The 27824-nt window shown below is 43.3% G+C and overlaps 1 protein-coding gene across 1 annotated transcript in view; it reads right to left on the bottom strand.

The window, feature by feature from the left end:
- PTPN11 (protein tyrosine phosphatase non-receptor type 11) overlaps positions 1-27824 on the bottom strand; it is a 90087-nt gene that overhangs the window by 13083 nt on the left and 49180 nt on the right. Inside the window, exons 7-13 of the mRNA XM_056536643.1 lie at positions 16139-16235; positions 11548-11627; positions 11297-11455; positions 7531-7662; positions 3959-4113; positions 3437-3504; positions 2048-2199 (exon numbers count right to left, since the gene is read on the bottom strand). Coding sequence (XP_056392618.1) covers positions 2048-2199; positions 3437-3504; positions 3959-4113; positions 7531-7662; positions 11297-11455; positions 11548-11627; positions 16139-16235 — 843 coding nt within the window. The remainder of the gene's footprint in view (positions 1-2047; positions 2200-3436; positions 3505-3958; positions 4114-7530; positions 7663-11296; positions 11456-11547; positions 11628-16138; positions 16236-27824) is intronic.

Below are 27824 nucleotides of genomic sequence, written 5' to 3'. Positions count from 1 at the left end.
GGAAAAGGGGGGTGATTCAAACTTTTATTAGGGGAGGGGTTAAATGATCTTTATTCACTTTTTTTTTTTTGCAGTGTTATAGCTCCCATAGGGACCTATAACACTGCACACACTGATCTATTACATTGATCACTGGTTTCTCATAGGAAACCAGTGATCGATGATTCTGCCGCTTGACTGCTCATATCTGGATCTCAGGCACGGAGCAATCATTCGGCGATCGGACAGCGAGGAGGCAGGTAACGACCCTCCTGCTGTCCTGTAAGCTGTTCGGGATGCCGCGATTTCGCCGCAGCTATCCCGAACAGCCCACTGAGCTAACCGGCATACTTTCACTTTAGACGCGGCGTTCAACTTTGAACGCCGCGTCTAAAGGGTTAATAGCGTGCGGCACCGCGATCAATGCCACGCGCTATTAGCCCCGCGTTATAGATCGGGAGCGGACACATGACGTTCCAGTACGTCATGTGTCCTTAAGGAGTTAACACTGCTGTCTTATTTTTCTATATAAAGCCTACAAAGTTCATTTATTTTGTAGTTGACAATTCCTTTTCTAGTAATAGTCATTTACACTGAGCAAGAATCAAGCTTTTAAGGGTTAATTACCATACCTGACTCAATAATTCACCAGAAACTAGTGATCTCACCATGGCACAGGGGCAATTGTACGATAAAAATGCTCATTCACTGAAAACAGCTAGTTACAAACCATTGGATCAATTTAAAGAGAAACTGACAGCTAGTTCACCTGAACTTAACTCAATGGGGGAGATTTATCAAAACCTGTCCAGAGGAAAAGTTTCCCAGTTGCCCAATCAAATTACTTCTTTAATTTTTTAGAGGCCGTTTCAGTAACGAGAGAAGCGATCTGATTGGGCGACTCAGCAACTTTTCCTCTGGACAGGTTTTGATAAATCTCTGGGTTATAGTGTGGGCGAATAGTTGTAAAAAGAAGCATTATTCACATATTTAAAGGGGTACTCTGGTGCTTAGACATCTTATCCCCTATCCAAAGGATAGGGGATAAGATGCCTGATCGCGGGAGTCCCGCAGCTGGGGACCCCCAGGATCATGCACACGGCACCCAGTTCTAAATCAGTCCCCGGAGCGTGTTCGCTCCGGGTCTGATCACGGTCGACCGCAGGGCCGGCGGCATGTGACGTCACGCCTCCGCCCCCGTGTGAAGTCACGCTCCACCCCTCAATGCAAGCCTATGGGAGGGGACGTGATAGCTATTTATCAGACTCGGAGCGAACACGCTCCGGGGACTGATTACTAAGGGGGTGCCGCGTGCATGATCGCGGGGGTCCCCAGCTGCAGGACTCCCACGATCAGGCATCTTATCCCCTATCCTTTGGGTAGGGGATAAGATGTGTAAGCACCGGAGTACCCCTTCAAGTTAGGTATCTCCAAAGTTATGGGCATTAGTATGTCAGTTTCCATTGCGCTCCAGTTTCCCTGCCTTATCAATATTTACTCTCCTGCCTGGGGGGGAGCTACATAAGGGGGTGGGCAGGGGAGTGAATCTTAATGAGGCAGGGGAGCTGAAGCATAATGGAAACTGGCGTACTAATGGCCATAACTGCGCAGGTACCTAACCTTAATAGTAACACTTATTTTTTAGCTATTCACCCGTACTAAAACAGTATATTGGGTTTAGTATGGGTGAACCAGCTGTCAGTTTCTTTTAAAAACCAGTAACGAAAAAACACAGGGGGAGATTTATCAAAATCTGTCCAGAGGAAAAGTTGCTGTGTTGCCCATAGCAACCAATCAGATCACTTCTTTCATTTTTCAAAGGCCTTTTAAAAAATGAAAGAAGCAATCTGATTGGTTGCTATGGGCAACTACGCAACTTTTCCTCTGGAAAGGTTTTCATAAATCTCCCCCACAGATGTTTACTAGAATTATGTACGGAACTGATCATTTAAATACACGTCAAAAAAAGATCCAAAAATCTCCATATCAGTTATGGTGTGATAGAAGCTAAAGCTTTTATGTCACAAACATTAGATATAGTGAAAATACAAACACTGACATAGCATACCTGCTCTTCTTCAATTCTGCGCTGTAAAGTTTCTATATAATGCTGTACAGCCATGTATATAAACCTGTATTGTGCTTCTGTCTGAACCATTCCTGATCTCTGGGATCTTACCATCTGAATAGTTTTGGGTACATCAATATCACAGTCAACACCTAAATAAAGATCAATACATTAGAATTTTCCAATATAGAAGACAATTTCAACAGTCCTACTTAGTGAGTGACAGCTCTTTCTTTAAGCACATTTATGCAGATTGCTGTTATTTATTAATTAGGACCGCCCACATGTCTACTTATTCCTATATGAGCAGAGGTTAAAGGGGTACTCCGCTGCTCAGCGTTTGGAACATCTGTTCCGAACGCTGGAGCCGGTGTCGGGAGCTCGTGACGTCATGCCCCGTCCCCTCAATGCAAGTCTATAGGAGGGGGCGTGACGGCTGCATTGAGGGGGTGGGGCATGAGGTCATGAGGGGGTGGGGCATGACTTCATGGGGGGGTGGGGCTATGACGTCACGAGCTGCCGGAGCCGGCTCTAGCGTTCGGAGCAGTTTAGCGGAGTACCCCTTCAAAGTTATCCTGGAAATGTTCTCACAGAAATATATAATCAATCTGCTCCAATGCTCCTGCTCTATGGGGGAGATTTACCAAAAGTGGTGTAGCTGCTCATAGCAACCAGATTGCTTCTTTCATTTTCAGGCTCCTCTGAACCATGATAGAAGCAATGATTTGTTGTTATGGGCAACTACACCACTTTTTCCCTACACAGGTCTTGATACATCTCCCCCTATAACTCTATAGACTGCATTTTCAATGTGCCAGGTTTCCTTTAATGTGCAGCATCTTAACACAATGGGCCTCGTGGCTAAAAACAAGTGCAGTCAAAAACTATTCATTGGGAATCTGTAATGATAGAGGGTAATATATACAGATACCCCACAATTTTAAACTAAAGAAATTGCTAAAAATCGAATACACAGACATGCAGTATAAAATGCTGCAGTCTAAGTGTTCAAGGAAATCTATTCCTGGAGTTGGAACTATGAAGACTTAAGAGAGCAGTAAATGGTTCAGGTACTGCAGGGATTTGTACTAGTCATAAACTAGGGGAATGTGGGATAAAATACATCAGATTAATCTATGATTCAGTAGCAAGAAGTGCCTGGAAGAACACTCTTAATCTTCTTTATTTGACTGCCATTCAATGCTGACAAATCGGACAAAGCATCTTGTCGGCTTTTTCCTGAGAAAGGGTTAAATTATGGAAAAGAAATAAAATCAGCTCTGCGAGATAGCAATGAATATACAATATCCTCATATCTCTAGAACCATATGCTCAAGTCTCTTGTCCAAATCCCTGGTAGCAGCAGATAACGGCAAATTCCATACCTACCTTTTTCTCGGATGACATCGATGAGAATATCAATCACAATAAAAGTGCCTGTACGTCCTATTCCTGCACTGTTAATAAAGAAAACAACAGCGCAGTGAGAAAAAGACAGTCCCAAAGTATGAAAACACTGACTTTTTTGTGTAGGCTGAAGAGCAACACATTCCAGCTGGCAGCATATAAATACACATTTATTACAGAATAGATGCCAAAATGATAGTCTGCCACTACTGCTCTAGAAAAACTGTGTCAGGTACAATGCTAGAAGAGAATTCCCTCCAGCCAACACAGGAACAGAGGGGACGCTCTATTATTTCTGTCACATGTATACAATTCATCATAAAATGTCAATATAGAAAGTAAAAATAGCTGATACATTTCCGCATATACCAGACAACCTTAAACACTTCTAGCTTGGCATCTTACTCACAATACTTTATTAACTACATTTTGACTCATCTACTATTTCTCACATTACGTTTCATTTCCTTACAAAGGGAATGAGTAGATTTAAAAGCAAGTTACCTGCAGTGAACAACTACTGGCCCAGGTTCAGGTATACTATCCTGCTTGTGATGAACTTCTTCTAAAAAGTCTAGGACACCACCAGGATCGGTGGGCACTCCATGATCTGGCCAGGTTTTAAAATGGTATTGCCATACAGTTCTCTCAGTGTTACCCTAGTGTATAGAAAGCAAAAACAGGAACTATCACAATAAACACACAGCAAGAAAAAAGCTGGCCATACAAAATGGGATAATGTCAATCGGACAAGCAGATTTTGACAGGAGTGACGACGTAAGCTGTATGCCCCCCCCCCCCCTTTCCTCTTGATGGAAGATGTTAGGAAAGAAAAAAAAAACTTAAAGGGGTACTCCAATGGGGGGGGGGGGGGGGAATTTTTTTACAGATTTGTAAATTACTTCTATTTAAAAACTTCTACCTGTCATTAAATAAACTTTTCTAAACTACCTCAGGCTATGTTCCCTAACTACACCTAACAACCCCCCCCCCCTTAAAAATGTTTTAAGAGTTTTAAGAAGCTCTTACCATTCTTCTTGCTCACATAGTGTGAGCTGCCGGAAGTAGGATGTGGGCATGCCCCAGCAGGTGCTACGTCACTGAAGCTGGGGGGGGGGAACCACTTCCGGCCTCACTTCAAGTCACCGAGGAGGAGAAGAAGCTGCAGGCCAGCTGGGAGAAGGTGAGACTGCTCTGTCCCTTGTCTCCAGCCTGCGGCTTCTGATGGCTGTCATCCTCGTTGCCTCCAGTTGCACAGCCCCGCTGTACGCTCACAGTGCCCATGGCTGTGAGCAGAAAGCAGGGGTCCGGGCCACAGGGACTGTCAGCGCAGTGTCAGTCAGTGGAGAGCAAAGCTGCTTCACATTAGTCCGGGGGGGAAAGGGGGGGGGGGGGGGGTTGTGGTGGCTTAACCTCTTCTGGATAGGGCTGTGTATGAGTGAGGCAGCAGGGGGGGCTCAGGGGGCAGCCGCGGTGACTGGGAGTGGTCGGCGGAGGTGAAAGCAATAGCTGAGCTGCCTGATTGAGCAGGGAGCAGCAGTCACATGTCCCGGCTGCAGTCTGAGATCAATAAGAGACTAGCATGGAAATATAATTTTTTTTAATAACATACATTTAGGAACTTGTTAGTAATACCTTACTTTGCAACATACACCGCTCAAAAAACATAAAGGGAACACTCACAAGAAAACACCACAAGTCATCCATACTTCTGTGAAATCACACTGTCCACTCAGGAAGCAACACTGATTGACAATAAATTTTGCATGCTGTTGTGCAAATGGAACAGACAACAGGTGAAAACTATAGGCAATTAGCAAGACACTCCCCAATAAAGGAGTGGTTCTGAAGATGGTGACCACTGACCACTTCTCAGTTTCTATGCTTCCTGGCTGATGTTTTGGTCACTTTTGAATGCTGGCGGTGCTTTCACTCTAGTGGTAGCATGAGACGGAGTCTACAACCCACACAAGTGGCTCAGGTAGCGTAGCTCATCCAGGTTGGCACATCAACGCAAGCTGTGGCAAGAAGGTTTGCTGTGTCTGTCAGCATAGTGTCCAGAGCATGGAGGCGCTACCAGGAGACAGGCCAGTACATCAGGAGATGTGGAGGAGGCCGTAGGACCGCTACCTCCGCCTTTGTGCAAGGAGGAGCAGGAGGAGCCCTGCCAGAGCCCTGCAAAATGACCTCCAGCAGGCCACAAATGTGCATGTGTCCACTCAAACGGTCCAGAAACAAACTCCATGAGGGTGGTATGAGGTCCCGACATCCAAAGGTGGGGGTTGTGCTTACAGCCCAACACCGTGCAGGACGTTTGGCATTTGCCAGAGAACACCAAGATTGTCTGGCTGGACACGAATTGGTTAATGTCATTTGAATTTCCAGTATGGCATACTTCTCTTTCTCAGCTTCAGGTTTACTGAGATGCTTTATTGTTCCCTGAGTTTTGGTGTTATGTAACGCCTGAACATGGACTTGTTCTGCACCTGTATACTTGTATGGTGATTGTACTTTGTTTATTTGTTTTTACTTGAAACTGAATAAAATTTTAATTGGGAAAAAAAAGAAAACACCACGATTGGCAAATTCGCCACTGGCGCCCTGTGCTCTTCAAAGATTAAAGCAGGTTCACACTGAGCACATGTGACAAAGTCTGGAGACGCCGTGGAGAATGTTCTGCTGCCTGCAATATCCTCCAGCATGACCGGTTTGGCGGTGGGTCAGTAATGGTGTGTGGTGGCATTTCTTTGGGGGCTGCACAGCCCTCCATGTGCTTGCCAGAGGTGGCCTGACTGCCATTAGGTACCCGGATGAGATCCTCAGACCTTGTGAGGCAATGCTAGATCTCATGAGGATGGAGTGTGTCAGCAGTTCCTGCAAGAGGAAAGCATTGATGCTATGGACTGGCCTGCCCGTTCCCCAGACCTGAATTCGATTGAGCACATCTGTGACATCATGTCTTGGCGGACGCATTAGTCCAGGTCTGGGAGGAAATTCCTCAGGAGACCATCCCCCACCTCATCAGGAGCATGCCCAGGCATTGTAGGGAGGTCATATGGGCACGTGGAGGCCACACACACACTACTGAGCCTCATTTTGACTTGTTTTAAGGCCATTACATCAAATTTGGATCAGCCTGTAGTGTGGTTTTCCACTTTGATTTTGAGTGTGACTCCATATCCAGACCTCCATGGGTTAATAAATGTTATTTCCATGTTTATTCCAATTGCGTGTATTGGAACTAAACCAAAAGAGGGAGGAAAAAAAGTTAATTGGACATAATGTCACACCAAACTCCAAAAAAGGGCTGGACAAAATTATTGGTACCATTAACTTAATATTTGGTTGCACACCCTTTGAAAAAAATAACTGAAATCAGTCGCTTCCTATAACCATCATTAATTCTTATTCCTTCTTACACCTCTCAGCCGGAATGTTGGGCCACTCTTCCTTTGCAAACTGCTCCAGGTCTCTCTTATTGGAAGGACGCCTTTTCCCAACAACAATTTTAAAAGGTATCTCCACAGGTATTCAATGGGATTTAGATCTAAACTCATTGCTGGCCACTTCAGAACTCTCGAGCAATTTGTTGCCATCCATTTCTGGGTGCTTTTTGACGTAGATTTGGGGGTCATTGTCCTGCTGGAAGATCTTGGACTCAAACCCAGCTTTCTGACACTGGACTATACAGTGCAAATCTGTTGGTAATCCTCAGATTTCATGATGCCTTGCACATGTTTAAAGGTACCCAGTGCCAGAGGCAGCAAAACAACCCCAAAACATCATTAAACCTCCCCCTTTTTGGTCCCAATGGGCTTTGTGATGATATTATGCAGAATAATCAGAGAGAAGGTGTCTGAAGAGCTACTGGCTTCCCCCATGATGAAAGCATTAGAAATTACTAAAAATAATACAAGATGCCAACTCTAAAGAAATCCCACAGATTTAATTATAATGGTTGGAAGGAAATGAGCATGTACTACCTTATTCTGTATTTTTGTAGTATCCAGATAGGTAGAAAAAAAAAAACTAATGTACCTATGATGGTACAATATAAAGAAAGGAAAAATACATACTTGCCCTACTTTCGAAAGTTTAAGTTCTCTTAATATGTAGTCATGAGCTGGTGTTTCTTTGACATTTCTCACTCGCATTACGCCATACTCTTTTAGTGCATATTCTTCCGGCCAATACTTTACACATTTACTCTGAAAAATACATAATCAAACAGTAAATTTCTTCCTCATCACCAAGACAAAAAAAAAAAAAAAAGCCACAATAAACACAAAATAAAGAAAAAAAAGGCATGGAACCAGTGCAAAGTTTTCATCGCCTTCTGAATGTGTCTCCCCTCTGTTTTAACCCCTTATTTTGGCCTTAAGGACTCAGACAATTTTATTTTTGCATTTTCATTTTTTCCTCCTCGCCTCCTAAGAATCATAACTCTTATATTTTCATCCACAGACTAGTATGAGGGCTTATTTTTTGCGCAACCAGTTGTCCTTTGTAATGATATCACTCATTTTACCATTAAATGTATGGCGCAACCAAAAAAATACTATTTGTGAGGTGAAATTGAAAAGTAAACCGCAATTTTACAAATTGTTTAAGGTTTTGTTTTCATGCTGTACAATTTACATGAAAAATTATATGTTTTCTTTATTCTGTGGGTCAATACGATTAAATGATACCCATGATTACTTTTCTATTATTGTTGCGCTTTAAAAAAAATCTCAAACTTTTTAACCAAATTAGTACATTTAAAATCCCTCTATTTTGACAACCTATAACTTTTTCATTATTCCATATAAGCAGCGGAATGAGGGCTCATTTTTTGCGCTGTGTTCTGTACTTTTTTTTATATCACGTTTGCTTATAAAAAATAAAAAAAAATGTACACTTTTTTCGGGTAAAATGGGAAAAAAGGGACATTTTACATTTTTATTGGAGGAGGGGATTTTTCAATTTTTTTCCCTTTTATTTTACATTTTTCATGTCCCCATAAGGGACTATTTATAGCAATCACTTGATTGCTAATACTGTTTAGTGCTATGCATAGGGCATAGCACTGATCAGTGTTATCAGTGATCTTCTGCTCTGATCTGCTCGATCTCAGACCAGAGCAGAAGACCCCTGGAGACGGACAGAGGCAAGTGAGGGGACCTCTGTCCGCCATTTAAGTGCCACACTGCTGCAGATGCCGTGATCTGTATTAATCACAGCATCTGAGGGGTTAATGGCGGGCATCGGCGCGTTCGTGATGTCAGCCATTACCGCTGGGTCCCTGGCTGCTGAAAGCAGCCGGGACCTGCCATGCATGATGCCAGCACCGGTCCAGTGCTTGAGGTCATGTTCCCGACGTAAATGTACGTCATGGTGTGTTAACCCCTTAAGGACTCAGCCCATTTTGGCCTTAAGGACTATTTAATTTTTACGTTTTCATTTTTTCCTCCTCGCCTTCTAAAAATCATAACTCTTTTATATTTTCATCCACAGACTAGTATGAGGGCTTGTTTTTTGCGCGACCAGTTGTCCTTTGTAATGACATCACTCATTATATCATAAAATGTATGGCGCAACCAAAAAACACTATTTTTGTGGGGAAATTAAAACGAAAAACGCAATTTTGCTAATTTTGGAAGGTTTTGTTTTCACGCCGTACAATTTCTGGTAAAAATGACATGTGTTCTTTATTCTGAGGGTCAATACGATTAAAATGATACCCCTTATTATATACTTTTATATTATTGTTGCGCTTAAAAAAAAATCACAAACTTTTTAACCAAATTAGTACGTTTATAATCCCTTTATTTTGATGACCTATAACTTTTTTATTTTTCCGTATAAGCGGCGGTATGGGGGCTCATTTTTTGCGCCACGATCTGTACTTTTTTTTTATACCACATTTGCATATAAAAAACTTTTAATACATTTTTTATAATTTTTTTTTTAATAAAATGTATTAAAAAAGTAGGAATTTTGGACTTTTTAAATTTTTTTTCGTTCACGCCGTTCACCGTACGGGATCATTAACATTTTATTTTAATAGTTCGGACATTTACGCACGCGGCGATACCAAATATGTCTATAAAAAATGTTTTTTACGCTTTTTGGGGGTAAAATAGGAAAAAACGGACATTTTACTTTTTTATTGGGGGAGGGGATTTTTCACTTTTTTTTTACTTTTACTTTTACATTTTTTTACATTTTTTTTTACACTTGAATAGTCCCCATAGGGGACTATTCATAGCAATACCATGATTGCTAATACTGATCTGTTCTATGTATAGGACATAGAACAGATCAGTATTATCGGTCATCTCCTGCTCTGGTCTGCTCGATCACAGACCAGAGCAGGAGACGCCGGGAGCCGCACGGAGGAAGGAGAGGGGACCTCCGTGCGGCGTTATGAATGATCGGATCCCCGCAGCAGCGCTGCGGGCGATCCGATCGTTCATTTTAATCGCGAACTGCCGCAGATGTCGGGATCTGTATTGATCCCGGCACCTGAGGGGTTAATGGCGGACGCCCGCGAGATCGCTGCGATCAGCAGCCGGGATCAGCCGCGCATGACACGGGCATCGCTCCGATGCCCGCGGTTATGCTTAGGACGTAAATGTACGTCCTGGTGCGTTAAGTACCACCTCACCAGGACGTACATTTACGTCCTGCGTCCTTAAGGGGTTAAGTACCACAGCACCATGACGTACATTTACATCCATTGTCGTTAAGGGGTTAAAGGGGAAGGGGATAAGAGGTCTGATCGCGGGGGTCCAGCCGCTGGGGACCCCCGCGATCTCTGCTGTGGCACCCCAGACATCCCAATGACTGGTGATGCAGGGCAGAGGCTCGTGACGTCACACCCCCTCCTATAGATTTGTATTGAGGGGGGCTGGCTGTGACATCACAAGTCTCCGGCGCTGCACCCAACACTGTAAACGAATGCCGAGTGCAGCGGGGAGATCGCAGGGGTCTCCAGAGGCAGAACCCCTCAATCAGACATCCTTTGGCTAGGGGATAAGATGTCTAAAGGCGAGTACCCCTTTGAGATCCAAAGGAGAGGCTGTTTTAGAGCATGTGTAGGCTGTTATTCATACCATCATAATTCCCAAAACCCGAAAAATCATTCTGATCGTGGCTACTTTCAAAAGTTGTCAAATATTTTCATATCCAAATATGCACAGGATTCCAGAAAAATATAAAAGCACACAGCCACTTGCTTAACAGTGGTCCGCCTAAGCCAGAGAATTTCTATGTTTTGGGAGCAAAAACAGAAAGCGCCGAGCACATTCAGACAGTAAGGTGCTTAAACGGACAAGCCATTTAAGAATGGAAACAATGAGAGTAGTAAGAACAGAGTCTTACATGCATCATGTTTAGAGAGAAAGCTCAAGATAATCACAACCCTTTTTCCATGTAGAAATACCCGCCTACAAATGAACATTTGCTTGGTCGAGCGTTCATGTCTTCTGAATGGAAACAAAGAAGGTAAGCGGCTGCCAAACAGCTCTAGCAGTGGCTTATCTACCCTAAAAACGGAAGGGCCGGGCAGTTAAAACATAACCCGTTCTATTCTTCTCTGCCTCAACATCTGTCAGGGGAGATTGGCATGGCCTCCCTACACATTAGACAGTGGTCCGCACCAAGAATAGCAGGTTTGGCTGACTTGACTAATATATGTGGGGGCCTATAGACATTTTTTACCTATGTTGTGGTATTTAGGAGATTAGAGGTGCTGGTTGTTTAGTCTAGCTGAAGGGGAGCAGATTTCATGGCCATTTCCTAGATACAAGTAATCTGAGCCAGGAAGTAAACACCTTAGGACTCCTATGTTCGACTCACCTTGCCTCGTTCTACTTCCTTAGTTGTCATGACGATAACTCTGGAGTTTTCTTGGAAAACCATTCTCCAGAAATCATTCACTGTATTTTGTAGGCAGCCCTGAGTAGCAATATAACGTTTCTTGGGTTTTAAATTGTTGCATTTTGTTTCAAATTCAGGCTGCAAAGTAATGTATGAAATAAAAACATTGTTAATGCACACATATATAACACATATACACTGCAATGTACAATGTAAGACGTAAATCTCACCATTATGGTATTGGCGTTGATGTAATCGGAAACCTGTTCATTAGGATCTCCATCATGAAGGATGACCCTTGTGTGATCAACTGGATTAAAAGAAAATCAATACATCATTAGGTTCAATGCAGCAAATATTCTGAAGCTTTATTTCTAACAATAGATTTATCGATGATGGGCTAAGAAGCCTCCGTTTACATGGCCGATGTCACAGGTTTGCCAAGAGTTGCCAATTACATATGTAGTACATTTCTGTAGTTATTTTAAATAAATATGAACAGGGGTTACTAGGTTTGACATCTGCATAACACATTACAATGTATGAATTTAACATCTAAGGCTATGTTCACATCAGCCTTGTTCAAATTTGTCATGACATGTCAGCTATTGACATAATGTAGGTCATATATAAAAGATATGAACTGAGGTTAACAAAAGTAAAAAAGGTAAAAGATTTTCTAAAACTTGCATATAAAATCTATGGAAAAGTGGGTGCATTGTGTAAGAAATTACTGCTATATTTCAAAACAATGGGCCTCATTTACTAGCCAGAATTTCCCTAATAACTCTCCACTTTACTCAGAAAAAGGGGTCATCAGGGAAAAGGGGAGTGTCTCCAAAAAAAACTACATTTTCGAAAGAAACCTACAAATTTACTAATGTTTCCACTTTCCACATAAAACGTGGTGGATTTAAGCTTTAAGCATTCTAGAGCAACATAAAGAGGATCCAACGGCATGGAGGAAGGTAGGGGCCCTCCGGCTGTCAGTTAAAGGCGTACTCTGCCCTTGACATCTTATCCCCTATCCGAAAGCTAGGTTATAAGATGTCTGATCTTGGGGGTCCCGCCACTGGGGATCCCCGTGATCTTGGCTGCGGCAATCCGCTGTCATCACTACACAGAGCAAACTCGCTCTATGCGTAACGACCCCGCCCCCTCGTGACATCATGGTCCACCCCCTTGATGCAAGTTTATAGGAGGGGGCGTGACAGACACCACGCCCCCTCTCATAGACTTGTATTGAGTGGGCGGAATGTGACTTCACGAGGGGCGGGGCCATGACGTCACGATGCTCCGGCCCCTGTATGGCCATCATTATGCACAGAGCGAGTTTGCTCGGTGCAGTGATGACAGCGGGGTGCCGCAGCTGAGATCAGGGGGACTCACGTGATCAGACATCTTATCCCCTAATCTTTGGATAGGGGATAAGATGTCTAGGGGCGGAGTAACCCTTTAACTGAGGGCCAGAGGGTCCCTACCTTCCTCTGTGTCATCGGATCTTTTTTATGTTGCAATAGACTTCTTTGGCAGGCTAGAGTATCAAACAACAGATATCACTGATCAATGCTGTGCAATAGCACAGCATTGATCAGTGTTCGGAATAAAACATTCCATTATATAAAAATAAAAAAAAATATAAAAAACAAAAAAGTAGTAACTGTGTAGAACCCCTCCTCCTAAAATTAAATAAATAAAAAACTGTGTATAACCCTTCCCCTAACTGTGAATCACCCCCTTTTCCCATTTTTATCAATAAAATAATGTTAAAAAAATAAAAAAAATAAGCATTTGTGGTATCACCGCATGCGTAAATGTCTAAATTATTCAATTATATTAATAGAACCACACGGTAAGTGGCGTAAACGTAAACAGAAACAAATGTCCAGAATTGCGCCTTTTTGGTCACTTCATATAGCAGAAAAAAATCCAAAAAATAGTACCATTAACCCCTTAAGGACTCATTATTAACCTACAACACTAGCAACACAGTCTCTATCCTTCAGTGTTAGATACTGATACACTTATAAACCTACAACCAACACTGTAAAATAAAAAAATATGTATACCATTTCAATGATCATATACAAAACTTTTTAATAATCAAATACCGATGGACAAGACCCACCCACTAAAAACAACCCACCCTTAAAACACAATAACCCACAAAAAGGCAGGGGACAGCCTCACCACAACAGTCCTAGCAAAAGCATATACTAATTCACCATATTATCAAACAATTATAACATCACAGGTATTTACCTGAAGTAGTCATGCTGGACTCAGGAAGGCTGCTCCCCCACCACCGCCTCGACACGTGTTTCGCTGTCTTCTTCAGAAGAAGACAGCAAAACACATGTCGAGGCAGTGGTGGGGGAGCAGCCTTCCTGAGTCCAGCATGACTACTTCAGGTAAATACCTGTGATGTCATAATTGTTTTGATAATATGGTGAATTAGTATATGCTATTGCTAGGACTGTTGTGGTGACCCTTAAGGACTCAGCCCATTTGGGCCTTTTTAAGTTTTCGTTTTTTCCTCCTCGCCTTCAAAAAATCATAACTCTTTAAAAATTTTCATCCACAGACTAGTATGAGGGCTTGTTTCTTGCGCGACCAGTTGTTCGTTGTAATGCCATCACTCACTTTACCATAAAATGTATGGCACAACCAAAAAAATATTATTTGTGTGGGGAAATTAAAAAGAAAACCGCAATTTTGCTAATTTTGGAAGGTTTCGTTTCACGCAGTACAATTTACAGTAAAAATGACATGTGTTATTTATTCTTTGGATCAATACAATTAAAATGATACCCATGATAACATACTTTCTATTACTGTTGCGCTTAAAAAAAAAAATCGCAAACTGTTTAACCAAATCAGTACGTTTAAAATCCCCCTATTTTGAAGACCTATAACATTTTAAAAATTTTCCGTATAAGCGGCGGTATGAGGGCTCATTTTTTGCGCCGTTATCTGTACTTTTTATTGATACCATATTTGCTTATATAAAAAATTTTTGGAATAAAATGTTATAAAAAACCAACTATTTTGGACATTTTTTTTACGTTCACGCCGTTCACCGTACGATTGCTAATACTGTTTAGTGCTATGTATAGGACATAGCACTAATCAGTATTATCGGTCATCTTCTCCTCTGGTCTGCTCGATCCCAGACCAGAGCAGAAGATTCGTGGAAGGCAGCGGAGGCAGGTGAGGGGACCGCCGGCTGCCATGCTGGATGATCGGATCGCCGTGGCAGCGCTGCGGGCAATCCGATCATCCATTTAAAGTACCGCGATGCTACAGATGCCGTGACCTGTATTGATCATGGCATCTGAGGGGTTAATAGCGGACATCCGCGCAATCGCGAATGTCCACCATTAGGGGCGGGTCCCTGGCTGCTATCAGCCCTGATGCTCGCGGTTATTTATAGGACGTAAATGTACGTCCTGGCGCGTTAAGTACCAGCTCACCAGGACGTACATTTACATCCTGCGTCGTTAAGGGGTTAAAAACTACAGAGTATGGTGCAAAAAAATTTGCCCTCACATATGCCCCGTATGCGGAAAAATAAAAAAGAAATTTTTACCAATTTTTTTTAACCAATTTTGCCCCACTAATACATTTTGCGATAAAATAAGTGGTATCATTACAAAGTACATTAAGTCCCACAAACAACAAGCCCAATAGATGAAAAGGAGGAAAAAGGGAGGAAAAAATGTGAATGCAAAAAAATGAAAAATCGCTGCATCATTAAGGGGTTAAACAGATTATAAAAAGATGACGCCCCCTTTACTATTCCTGACAACCCCAAACCACATGTAAACATTACAGCTAAGCCTGTAAATGCCCTGCGTTACCATACAGCAATGCAGAGCTAGTAATCTGCACAGAAGACCTGGTGAGTGCTGTCTACGTTCTCTTGATGTGAAGTTGCCATACAGCGATTTGTGCATTCCGGACTTGGCACCGCAAGGTCTCCGGTTAGCAGCACTTGTAAGATTGCCCGCAGTGATGCTCTGTTGTATACTGGAGCGGGGTTGACATAACTGGACGTGGATTGCAGTGCCAAACTATGCTGTCTTTTGTTGGATTGATGTCATCTTAGGCTGCATTCACACCACAATTTGACCTTCCGATGAACAGATACGATTTCGGAAGCTCAAATTGCCTGAAATTGTATCCGTGCACAGACAGGTACTGACAGATACTGAGCCATTAACCTTATGGGGCGGCGGAACCGATTGTAGTCAGATAGTGACTATGATTTGGTCATTTTCTCAGCATGTCAGATTTTTGACACAGGCTGAAAATCGTGGCAGACCACTATTTTCAGCCCGTGTCAAAAATCTGACATGCTGAGAAAATGACCAAATCATAGTCACTAGCTGACTATGATCAGGTCTGCAGCCCCAAAATAGTTAATGGGCCCGTACATGTCCGTGCACAGATACGACATCAGCCATTTTGAGCTTCTGAAATGGTATTTATGCAGCGGACACTCAAATGGTGGTGTGAATGCAGCCTAAGAAGAACATTTGCCAGGAGTCTGTATGCTCTCCCTGTGTTTGCATTAGTTTCCTCCACATAATCCAGTTTCCAAAAACATACAGATAGGTTAGTCTGGAATTTAGATAGTACGCTCCATTGGGGACAGTAAAACATGGCGACATGCTTTGTAAAGTGCTGTGGAATATGTTGGCTCTATATAAATAAAGAAATGATCATTATATTTACTTGACATCATGCTACACATTTCCTAACCACCCAACAGTTCCAATTCAAATGGTAAAATAAGTGTCAGATCTGTACTGTACTTACAAGGTAAGATATTCTTATAACGGTTTTTATTCTTGTTTTCAGGTCGTTGCCCCTCTTTACGGCTGTATAGCAGTTTGCATTCCTGCTGCTGCAAAGTCTGGGGGAAAAAAAATAATAAAATTCATTTCTGTGAAAGTAACATGGAAACATTTATCTTTGTCATTTAAAGCAGCTGTTTTCTGCTTTCTCACAAGCAGCTGCAGCTACATCTCCCAGACTGAGAAATTACCTGCCAGTCAGAGTTACAATGAGGTCTGCTGTCAGCGCCTTCCTAAAATATACAACCCCTCTCGTGGATGGTGCGCCACTGATTTCCACATGGAGATGCAGAGGCGGAAATAACCTGAGCACCTCATTATCTCCTGCACTATATTTCACAGCCATTCTTTTAACCACCCGGAAAAATATATAATAATAATCCAATAGAAATGCATTTTATTTGTGAATGCTAACATGGCAATGTGAAATATTAACCCAATAAGAACTTATTAAAAAGGTGAATACACTCCAGAGCTAATACACTCCAGAACTAACTAATACACTCCAGAACTAACTAATACACTGCAGAACTAACTAATACACTCCAGAACTAATACACTCCAGAGCTAATACACTCCAGAGCTAATACACTCCAGAGCTAATACACTCCAGAGCTAATACACTCCAGAGCTAATACACTCCAGAGCTAATACACTCCAGAACTAATACACTCCAGAACTAATACACTCCAGAACTAATACACTCCAGAACTAATACACTCCAGAGCTAATACACTGCAGAACTAATACACTCCAGAACTAATACACTCCAGAACTAATACACTGCAGAACTAATACACTGCAGAACTAATACACTCCAGAACTAATACACTCCAGAGCTAATACACTCCAGAGCTAATACACTCCAGAACTAATACACTGCAGAACTAATACACTCCAGAACTAATACACTCCAGAACTAATACACTCCAGAGCTAATACACTCCAGAGCTAATACACTCCAGAGCTAATACACTGCAGAGCTAATACACTGCAGAGCTAATACACTGCAGAGCTAATACACTGCAGAGCTAATACACTCCAGAACTAATACACTCCAGAACTAATACACTGCAGAACTAATACACTGCAGAACTAATACACTGCAGAACTAATACACTGCAGAACTAATACACTGCAGAACTAATACACTGCAGAACTCTTCCAAACTAACTTTCTAGAGTTACCTAGCACTAAAAATGGGGACGGAACAGCAAATTCTTGACAGTATGAGGACAGACAGAGCTGCATAAAAGATATTTTTAGTGTCTCCCATCCATTAAGTAGTGAATGATGGCACACCGCGTGGAATAACCTTCAGACTGTATTTGTCAAGGGATCGGGCAGTTGTATTGTGCGCTCATAGCAATATTCTGGATGTCATTTTAATAGACTCATTAATCCACCAGCAAGAGCAAAGGACTATGGATCCTTCAACTACAAGCAAGACAGTTCCATACTTTCCAATAGAAGGAAATGGGGAACTACAACCTGGTATTGTTCTACAGACGCAACACAAAAGAATAAAATAACTAGAAAATGTGGAATCATCTAGTCTTAGGGAAAAAGAAATCATGTTCATGGTGTTGTCATCCAATAAATATGTAACAGCAGTACAAAAACATTAGGGGTAGAGGATTTTTTAAAGGCTTGTAAGCCAGTTTCCTGGGGTAATAAAAAGGCGCACGTTTTTGTGCAAACCACATTTTGCCACTTTTCTATGTGGTACTCCGGTGGAAAACAATTATTATTTTTTTTTTTATCAAGTGGTGCCAGAAAGTTAAAGAGATTTATAAATTACTTTTAAATAAAAATCTTAATCCTGCCAGTACGTAGCAGCTGCTGTATACTAGAGGAAGTTCTTTTCTTTTTGAATTTCCTTTCTGTCTGACCACAGTGCTCTCTGCTGACACCTCTGCCCATGTCAGGAACTATCTAGAGCAGGAGCAAATCCCCATAGCAAAGTTCCCGCATTTAAAAAAAAGTGCACGTTCTGAAAAACAGCTGTTTCCCCCACAGTACCTGGTAACAGCCAACTAACACCTGCAGACTGGTGTGATGTATGATAATTCATAGATTATAAAAATCAGTCCTGTTCACCAAATCTCCCATCAGCTAATAGACTATACCCAAATATATATGTCAAATTCTTAACCTACCTAAACTTAGCCAAGGCGATCAAAACTGAAGCCATTGCTCATTTGGGCCATAATCATTGAATTTTAGGGGATTGAAGTTAGTTTGAAATATCTCCTAGAGTTAAACTGATTGTCCAGCGAAAGAAAACCTGTGTATGGTGTCAAAAAGTATTTTAAAAAAAAGCAACTTTCTAATGTAATGTTATTAGCCATACTGCACATATACAGTATCTCCATATCAGCTGTGCACTCTCCCTCGTCGCTGTGACAAGTCACACTCAGCCCCTGCTCCTCACAGCCCTCCTGTCTGCTCATGGAGAGACCAGTAATATGAAGAGGGGAGCTCAAATTACTGCTCATTAGATTTTAACGTAGAAGGAAGCCTCTTAGTCACAGTAGTTTCAGTCTGAACAGGCTCACTGCTATCTGAGAAAGTTTAAAGCAGCAGGAAGCCTCTAATAAGCAGCCAAATGAGCTCCACTTCTTTAAATCAATGATCTGGTTATGAGTAAACAGGAGGGCAGGAGGGAGGGGGGATGGGAGCTGTGCTTTCATAGAGTGTGAAAGTATGTCACAGCTACAAGCCAGAGTGTGCAGATGATTTGGAGATATCTGTTCCGTATGGCTAATATTATATTAGTAAGTGGCTTTATTATACTTTTTAATACAATACACTTTTTTTTTTTACAACCCCTTTTAACCCTTTTACAGCAGTTGCCTATAAAAGTTTTATTTTGCACTAACATAACCCAAAGCATGTATCAACTAGCAGGTGATATAACCATGTAGGTGAAAGCTGAAATCGATTTGTTGCCGATTCATTGTTAATCGGGAGGGAAAACAGAAAAATTACCCAAAAAATATTTTTTTTTTAGCTTTACTTTAAAAAAATATGTACAGTAGGCATAAAAAAAAAAAATTTAAAAAAGTAATTTTTTTTTGTTTCCCTATTATTACTTGGCACAGTGTTTCCCAAACCAGCTTGGCTCCAGCTGCTGCAAAACTAGAACTCCCAGCTTGCTGGGAGTTGCAGTTTTGCAACAGCTGGAGGCACCTTGGTTGGGAAACACTGACTTAGCATTTAAAGCAAAACTGTCACCTCTGTTTGAGGTACAGAGGTGCAGGCAACAACAGTTAGAGCATAATGCGATCTAAGAGAAGGTCCTTTTCCTTACTTTGCCTGCAGTTTGTGAAGTTATATTCATGCTGACTTTTAGTGACGGTGAACAGTCAGAGTGGCGTGCGTCCTCCCTGCCCTAACCTACTCCCAGCATGGAGCACTGTACATCAATCATGTGGGACCAGCAAAGGAAGGAAAAGTACCTTCTCTTAGATCACATTATGCCCTAACTGATGGTGCCTGCACCTCTGTACCTCGAAAGGAGGAGAGCGCAGCACTGCAGCTCCCGGCGGGGAATGTGAAGGTGCTGTGCGGCAATTTCATTTTCCCCACCGGGAGCTCTGATTGGTCGGCACCGATTTACCAATCAGAGCTCCTGACGGGGAATATGACATCACAGCACTGTAACTTCATATTCTCACACTGAGAGCTGACTGAGGAGCCAGTAGAATGCAGTGCCTACCAAAAAAATTATTTACAAAATGTCATAATGCTTGCGTTATGAGATTTGCAACTTGTTTTTTGCTTAACAACGAATCGGAGCTCAATTAATCAATGATGGGATTAATTTAAAACTAATCCAGTTATTGATTTTTATCCATAATCTTGATTAATCTTAGCAGCCCTAGACTACTAAAAGAGAAGAGTGGCAGACCTATCTACAGTGATCCCTCAACATACGATCGTAATTCGTTCCAAAAGAACCATTGTTACTTGAATGCATCGTATGTTGAGGGATCCGTGCAATAATATAGAACGTTATACTCACCTGTCCCCGCCGCTCCGGACCGTCACCGCTGCCCTGGTCGTCACTGTCATCACGTCCCCGGGGGTGTCCTCGCTGCTGCGGACCCTCACCGCTGCCCTGGATCGTAGCTCTCCATCGCCGTCATCACGTCGCTGTGCACGCCGCTCCTATTGGATGACGGGACGGCATGCGCGGCGACATGATGACGACGAAGGAGAGCGACAGCCATGCAGCGGAGCCCGAAGAGGATGGTCCGGAGCGGCGGGGACAGTTGAGTGACACTCACAGGGGCACATTAAATGGCTATCCGGTGGCAGCTGAAGCAGTCTGCGCTGCAGGATAGCCGTTTATGCGATGGCCCCGACATACAAAAGCATCGTATGTTGATGCTGCCTTCAACATGCGATGGCCTCTGATATGTCGGGGCCATCGTAGGTCGGGGGATCACTGTACTGTGTACTGCAGGTGGCAGCAAAATACAACACATTTGGTGATTGCCATTAAGTGCTCTTTATTTCTTTTTGTTAGAACAAGGTATGATAAGAAGTAGGCAAGAAAGGACTGGATGGATACTGTATTCTTTCCTAAAGGGACCTCCAAAGGCCACAGATTGTCTCAAATTTAGAACACTTTCTGTCCTCACAAAGAACATGTTCTTCCTCTCTTTAAAGAAGATCTGCTGTTGTACCACATCTAAACAGTTGGGATTTCTATAGAGCGATTATAAACCAGGCTACAGTTAGCACATAAGGTCTCCTGCGGAGTTTCTAAAGGTAAGGATTGTGGCCTAAAGTAGTATCAAGGAGACAGACAATTGTTTTCCCTGATAATTGCTGTATGAATTAGGCATCCACCTGCCTGAAAGGTCTGACGAGAAAAAATTCTGTATTATAGAACAAAGCAGAGTTAGTGGGTAGTTATGTCTTCACTACTAGTTTGATAACTGAAATCCCTTTATATGTTTTGAGTCAGGACTAATTCACAAGAGTATACCAAAACCATCCATAGTGTGTTCAGGCAATCTAGTTCTAAAGAGGCATTTTTTCATCCCAGAGCACCACAAACCTGTCTGATAAATATCTGTTGGTTCATATTAGATCTGTATTGGATCAGTTTTTTTTTAGGTCTGCAAATATTCTTATATTTGCTGCAAAATAAAATCCTTTGGTGATCTATTTAAAGAAGTAATAAGAAAGCAATAAGAAATGTATCACCTATCTGCGGTTCTCTGGCTCGGCCCTCAAGAGGTTAATGGAGGGGGAGTGTTTCGACAAGCTGACGTGCTGGGTGCAAAACATCCCAAACAGGAGTCGAGCTGGGACCGGGCCAGGACCCCATACGGAGATTGCAGTGGGTCCCAGCAGTCGGACATTTATCCCCATTCCCGCAGACAGGGGATACATTTCTTACCGCTGGACATTAAAGGGGTTATCCAGGAAGAGAAAAACAGAGCTGATTTCTTTCAAAAACAGAGCTGATTTCTTTCAAAAACAGCACCACACTAGTCCTCAGATTGTGTCCAGTATTACAACAAGGCTCCATTGGACTACAATGGAACTGAGCTGCAGTACCGCACACAACCTGAGGACAGGTGTGGTATTGTTTAAGACACTAGCTTTGCTTTTGTATTTCTGGATAACCCCTTTAACACAGATTCAAAGCAGATGTTTTTTTCTTTCACTGTATAATGGATGCGGTAAATCCCCAACATATGCTGCCATTTTATTTTTACAACATCCATGTGTGTATCCAAGCAAAGGCAGCTCATGTGTACACCACATCCTTTCATAGGATCTCACACGGACATAGACGCTTGTGTAAATTGGCCCTTGAAGTTGTTCTTATTTTATGTGCTTATAGACAAGTGTGCGGTGTTCTTTTTACAACTAATTACGATTTCCTTTCAAGTAACAGGCTTCACCTCCTGCTAAAACTAAGCCCTTTCCATACAGTCATTACGTGACCTCCCTCCATCACATATATTTACCTTCAGTGGAATGTATAATTAATAAGAATTAGTGGCGCTTACAAGCCCGGCAAAATGATGTCTACACCATCTGTTTGCAATTGTTAATGCTGAATTATGGTCTGAGTCACGGCCATTTAGGTCTAGCCTTTTCACTCCAAAAGTTCTCATTATGCAGCACTATACCTGGTCTCAGACACTGCAGCGTGAGACACTACAAACACAGGCAATGCGGTTCTCTCTTACAGACAGAATGCTGCACTGCCACAGGAAAGAAAGCTAGCATGAAATGCTACGTACACTATGCAAAGTGGAATAGACAAGTAATGGATATCAATAACCAGATGCTTACACATCTGGAAAAAAATTACGAGAAAATGCAAAAACCATCACCCATTGCTCTCCATCAACACTGGTCAAGTTACTGACAGAAAAACCAGCAAACAGTCATAGCACAAGGACCTACATAATGTTCTAAGAGATATATATATATATATATATATATATATATATATATATATATATATATATATATACACACACACACTGGAATATTTAAAAACATTGATCACTTGTGCAGGATATCTATGGATGTATGGAATGAAATGCACACATGTTGCCCCCCCCCCCCCCCCCTTAGTTCTGCAGTGGTTTTATGAAATTAAGCAAGTCCAGACTATACAGCGACGGTTGCCACATTAAAGGGGTATTACAGTGAAAAACGATTTTAAAATCAACTGGTGACAGAAAGTTAAAACAGATATGTAAATTACTTCTATTTAAAAATCTCACAGTACTTATCAGCTGCTGTATGCTCCACAGAAAGTTCTTTTCTTTTTAAGTTTCTTTTCTGTCTGACCACAGTGCTCTCTGCTGACACCTCTGTCTGTCTCAGGAACTGTCGAGAGTAGGAGCAAATCCGAAATAGCAAATCTATACTGTTCTGGACAGTTCCTGACATGGACAGAGGTGTCAGCAGAGAGCACTGTGGTCAGACAGAAAGGAAATTCAAAAAGAAAAGAACTTTCTCTGTAGTATACAGCATCTGATAAGTACTGGAAGGATTAAGATTTTAAAAGTGAAGTCATTTACAAATCTGTTTAACACATATATATATATATATACACACATACATACACACACACATATACACACACACACACAGTGTGCAGTTACATACAACTGAAAAAAGGATGTAGTCCCCCAAGTTGTTGAGGCCTTAGGTTACAATATTTTCAACATAAATTTTTCCTGGACCACTGTAGCTCGACCATACAATGCTAAAAAAGTCAACATATGCGAAACATGTCAATGACTGGAAGATCAGAGTGGACATTTCACTGGTAAAACACCAGAATTGCTGAAGACCATGCACTGACTGGCTATCTAGCTGCGTCTCTTGTATTGTGGTACTACATGTCCCATACTGCCTTTTACCTTTGCCACAGTTAGTTGCTTCCTTAAACACCAAGTGAGGGCGGCTTCATTTTACTTCTCTGGGACAATATGTGTACTGTACAGAACCCTGAAGAAGCTCCTGTCCTCCACATAACAGCTCCACTTTATTATATGCAAGGACTTGCTTTATGTGTATTAGTTATCTGCTTAGTCTTATATAATCTTCACTTTTTCCTATTTTTTTAAAACATTTGGGGGCTTTAGAACCAATTACCGTAATTTTCGCCGTATAAGACGCACTTTTTCTTGGGGGGTGGGGGGGGGGGAAGTTGGTGCGTCTTATACGGCAAATACACATTGGCCCTCATTTACGAACGTGAAACAGACAGTTTTTGTCGGGTTTGTTCGACTAAATTTGGTCGCACAACCCGACAAAAGATATCATCACTCCGAGTGTTTTTTAAACCCGTCAAAATGGGCGTTGTTATCACAAAAAGGGGAGTGTTCCTGACAAAAAAGAAAAAACACTCGGAGTATGATGAAAAACTCACAGGAAAACCTGTGAATTTTTCTTCACCAAAACCCAACAGCTCTGAGCTGTCGGGAAGATACTGAAAACCGAATGAATCCTACCCCCATCATGGTCTGTTCCATGTTGGGGGTAGTAGAACAGGGGTTGATCGCATCGGGTCTCACTTCTGAGACCCGATCCAATCAAAAGTTATTAAGCAGGGGAGCGGGCGGCATGGTCTGCTCCCCAGCGATGTATGATGGGTTTTACTCTCATTTTCCCAGCCGGGATTCCTGAATAGCCCGTACTGAGGAGCCAATCCGGGATCCCTGCGAGCTGCGGTGGGGAAAGATATATAGAATCACTGGGGGTAATGTATATGTCCCCACAGCTTCTATATATCTTGCCCTCCGCTGCGCAATAGGTCTTTTCCCCCGCCGCGCATGTGTACACACATATATATATATAGATATATATATATATATATACATACACTATATACCCCCCCCGCATAGCGCTATTATATATCCCCCCCGCAGCGCATGCAGATATATATATATTATACATGCCCCCGCACAGCGCATCTATATACACATGCCTCTGAAGCACTATCAATGACTAATGCAGTGGTCTCCAACTTGCGGACCTCCAGATGTTGCGAAACTACAACTACCAGCATGCACGGAGCATTCTGGGAGTAGTAGTTTTGCAACATCTGGAGGTCCGCAAGTTGGAGACCACTGCATTAGTCATTGATAGCGCTTCAGAGGCATGTGTATATAGATGCGCTGTGCGGGCCATATATATACACGCTGTGCGTGGTATATATAACGCGCTGTGCGGGGCATATATACATGCGCTGTGCGGAGCATATATACATTAGCTGTGCGGGGCATATATAACGCGCTGTGCGGGGCATATATACATTAGCTGTGCGGGGCATATATACATTAGCTGTGCGGGGCATATATACATTAGCTGTGCGGGGCATATATACATTAGCTGTGCGGGGCATATATACATTAGCTGTGCGGGGCATATATACATTAGCTGTGCGGGGCATATATGCATTAGCTGTGCGGGGCATATATGCATTAGCTGTGCGGGGCATATATACATTAGCTGTGCGGAGCATATATACATTAGCTGTGCGGGGCATATATAACTTGCGCTGTGCGGGGCATATATAACTTGCGCTGTGCGGGGCATATATAACTTGCTCTGTGCGGGGCATATATAACTTGCGCTGTGCGGGGCATATATAACTTGCGCTGTGCGGGGCATATATAACTTGCGCTGTGCGGGGCATATATAACTTGCGCTGTGCGGGGCATATATAACTTGCGCTGTGCGGGGCATATATAACTTGCGCTGTGCGGGGCATATATAACTTGCGCTGTGCGGGGCATATATATTTTCGCTGTGCGGGGCATATATAACGCGCTGTGCGGGGCATATATAACGCGCTGTGCGGGGCATATATAACGCGCTGTGCGGGGCATATATAACGCGCTGTGCGGGGCATATATAACGCGCTGTGCGGGGCATATATAACGCGCTGTGCGGGGCATATATAACGCGCTGTGCGGGGCATATATAACGCGCTGTGCGGGGCATATATACTTGCGCTGTGCGGGGCATATATAACGCGCTGTGCGGGGCATATATAACGCGCTGCGCGGGGCATATATAACTTGCGCTGCGCGGGGCATATATAACTTGCGCTGTGCGGGGCATATATAACTTGCGCTGTGCGGGGCATATATAACTTGCGCTGTGCGGGGCATATATAACTTGCGCTGTGCGGGGCATATATAACTTGCGCTGTGCGGGGCATATATAACGCGCTGTGCGGGGCATATATATTTTCGCTGTGCGGGGCATATATAACGCGCTGTGCGGGGCATATATAACGCGCTGTGCGGGGCATATATAACGCGCTGTGCGGGGCATATATAACGCGCTGTGCGGGGCATATATAACGCGCTGTGCGGGGCATATATACTTGCGCTGTGCGGGGCATATATACTTGCGCTGTGCGGGGCATATAGAACGCGCTGTGCGGGGCATATATATTTTCGCTGTGCGGGGCATATATAAAACGCGCTGTGCGGGGCATATATAACGCGCTGTGCGGGGCATATATAACGCGCTGTGCGGGGCATATATAACGCGCTGTGCGGGGCATATATAACGCGCTGTGCGGGGCATATATACTTGCGCTGTGCGGGGCATATATACTTGCGCTGTGCGGGGCATATATAACGCGCTGTGCGGGGCATATATACCTTGCGCTGCGCGGGGCATATATAACTTGCGCTGTGCGGGGCATATATAACTTGCGCTGTGCGGGGCATATATACTTGCGCTGTGCGGGGCATATATACTTGCGCTGTGCGGGGCATATATAACGCGCTGTGCGGGGCATATATACTTGCGCTGTGCGGGGCATATATAACTTGCTCTGTGTGGGGCATATATAAGCGCTGTGCGGGGCATATATAACTTGCGCTGTGCGGGGCATATATACTTGCGCTGTGCGGGGCATATATACTTGCGCTGTGCGGGGCATATATAACGCGATGTGCGGGGCATATATACTTGCGCTGTGCGGGGCATATATAACTTGCTCTGTGCGGGGCATATATAAGCGCTGTGCGGGGCATATATACTTGCGCTGTGCGGGGCATATATAACTTGCTCTGTGCGGGGCATATATACTTGCGCTGTGCGGGGCATATATACTTGCGCTGTGCGGGGCATATATAACGCGATGTGCGGGGCATATATACTTGCGCTGTGCGGGGCATATATAAGCGCTGTGCGGGGCATATATACTTGCGCTGTGCGGGGCATATATAACTTGCTCTGTGCGGGGCATATATAAGCGATGTGCGGGGCATATATAACTTGCGCTGTGCGGGGCATATATAACGCGCTTTGCGGGGTATATATACTTGCGCTGTGCGGGGCATATATAACTTGCGCTGTGCATATATACTTGCGCTGTGCGGGGCATATATAACTTGCTCTGTGCGGGGCATATATAACGCGCTGTGCGGGGCATATATAACGCGCTGTGCGGGGCATATATAACGCGCTGTGCGGGGCATATATAACGCGCTGTGCGGGGCATATATAATGCGCTGTGCGGGGCATATATAACGCGCTGTGCGGGGCATATATAACGCGCTGTGCGGGGCATATATAACGCGCTGTGCGGGGCATATATAACGCGCTGTGCGGGGCATATATACTTGCGCTGTGCGGGGCATATATAACGCGCTGTGCGGGGCATATATACCTTGCGCTGCGCGGGGCATATATAACTTGCGCTGCGCGGGGCATATATAACTTGCGCTGTGCGGGGCATATATAACTTGCGCTGTGCGGGGCATATATAACTTGCGCTGTGCGGGGCATATATAACGCGCTGTGCGGGGCATATATATTTTCGCTGTGCGGGGCATATATAAAACGCGCTGTGCGGGGCATATATAACGCGCTGTGCGGGGCATATATAACGCGCTGTGCGGGGCATATATAACGCGCTGTGCGGGGCATATATAACGCGCTGTGCGGGGCATATATAACGCGCTGTGCGGGGCATATATACTTGCGCTGTGCGGGGCATATATACTTGCGCTGTGCGGGGCATATATAACGCGCTGTGCGGGGCATATATATTTTCGCTGTGCGGGGCATATATAAAACGCGCTGTGCGGGGCATATATAACGCGCTGTGCGGGGCATATATAACGCGCTGT

This window comes from Hyla sarda, chromosome 1 (assembly GCF_029499605.1).
Source record: "Hyla sarda isolate aHylSar1 chromosome 1, aHylSar1.hap1, whole genome shotgun sequence".
Taxonomy (NCBI): Eukaryota; Metazoa; Chordata; class Amphibia; order Anura; family Hylidae; genus Hyla; species Hyla sarda.
The sequence above is the reverse complement of the archived record's forward strand: the minus strand, read 5'-3'. Positions and strand labels throughout refer to the sequence as shown.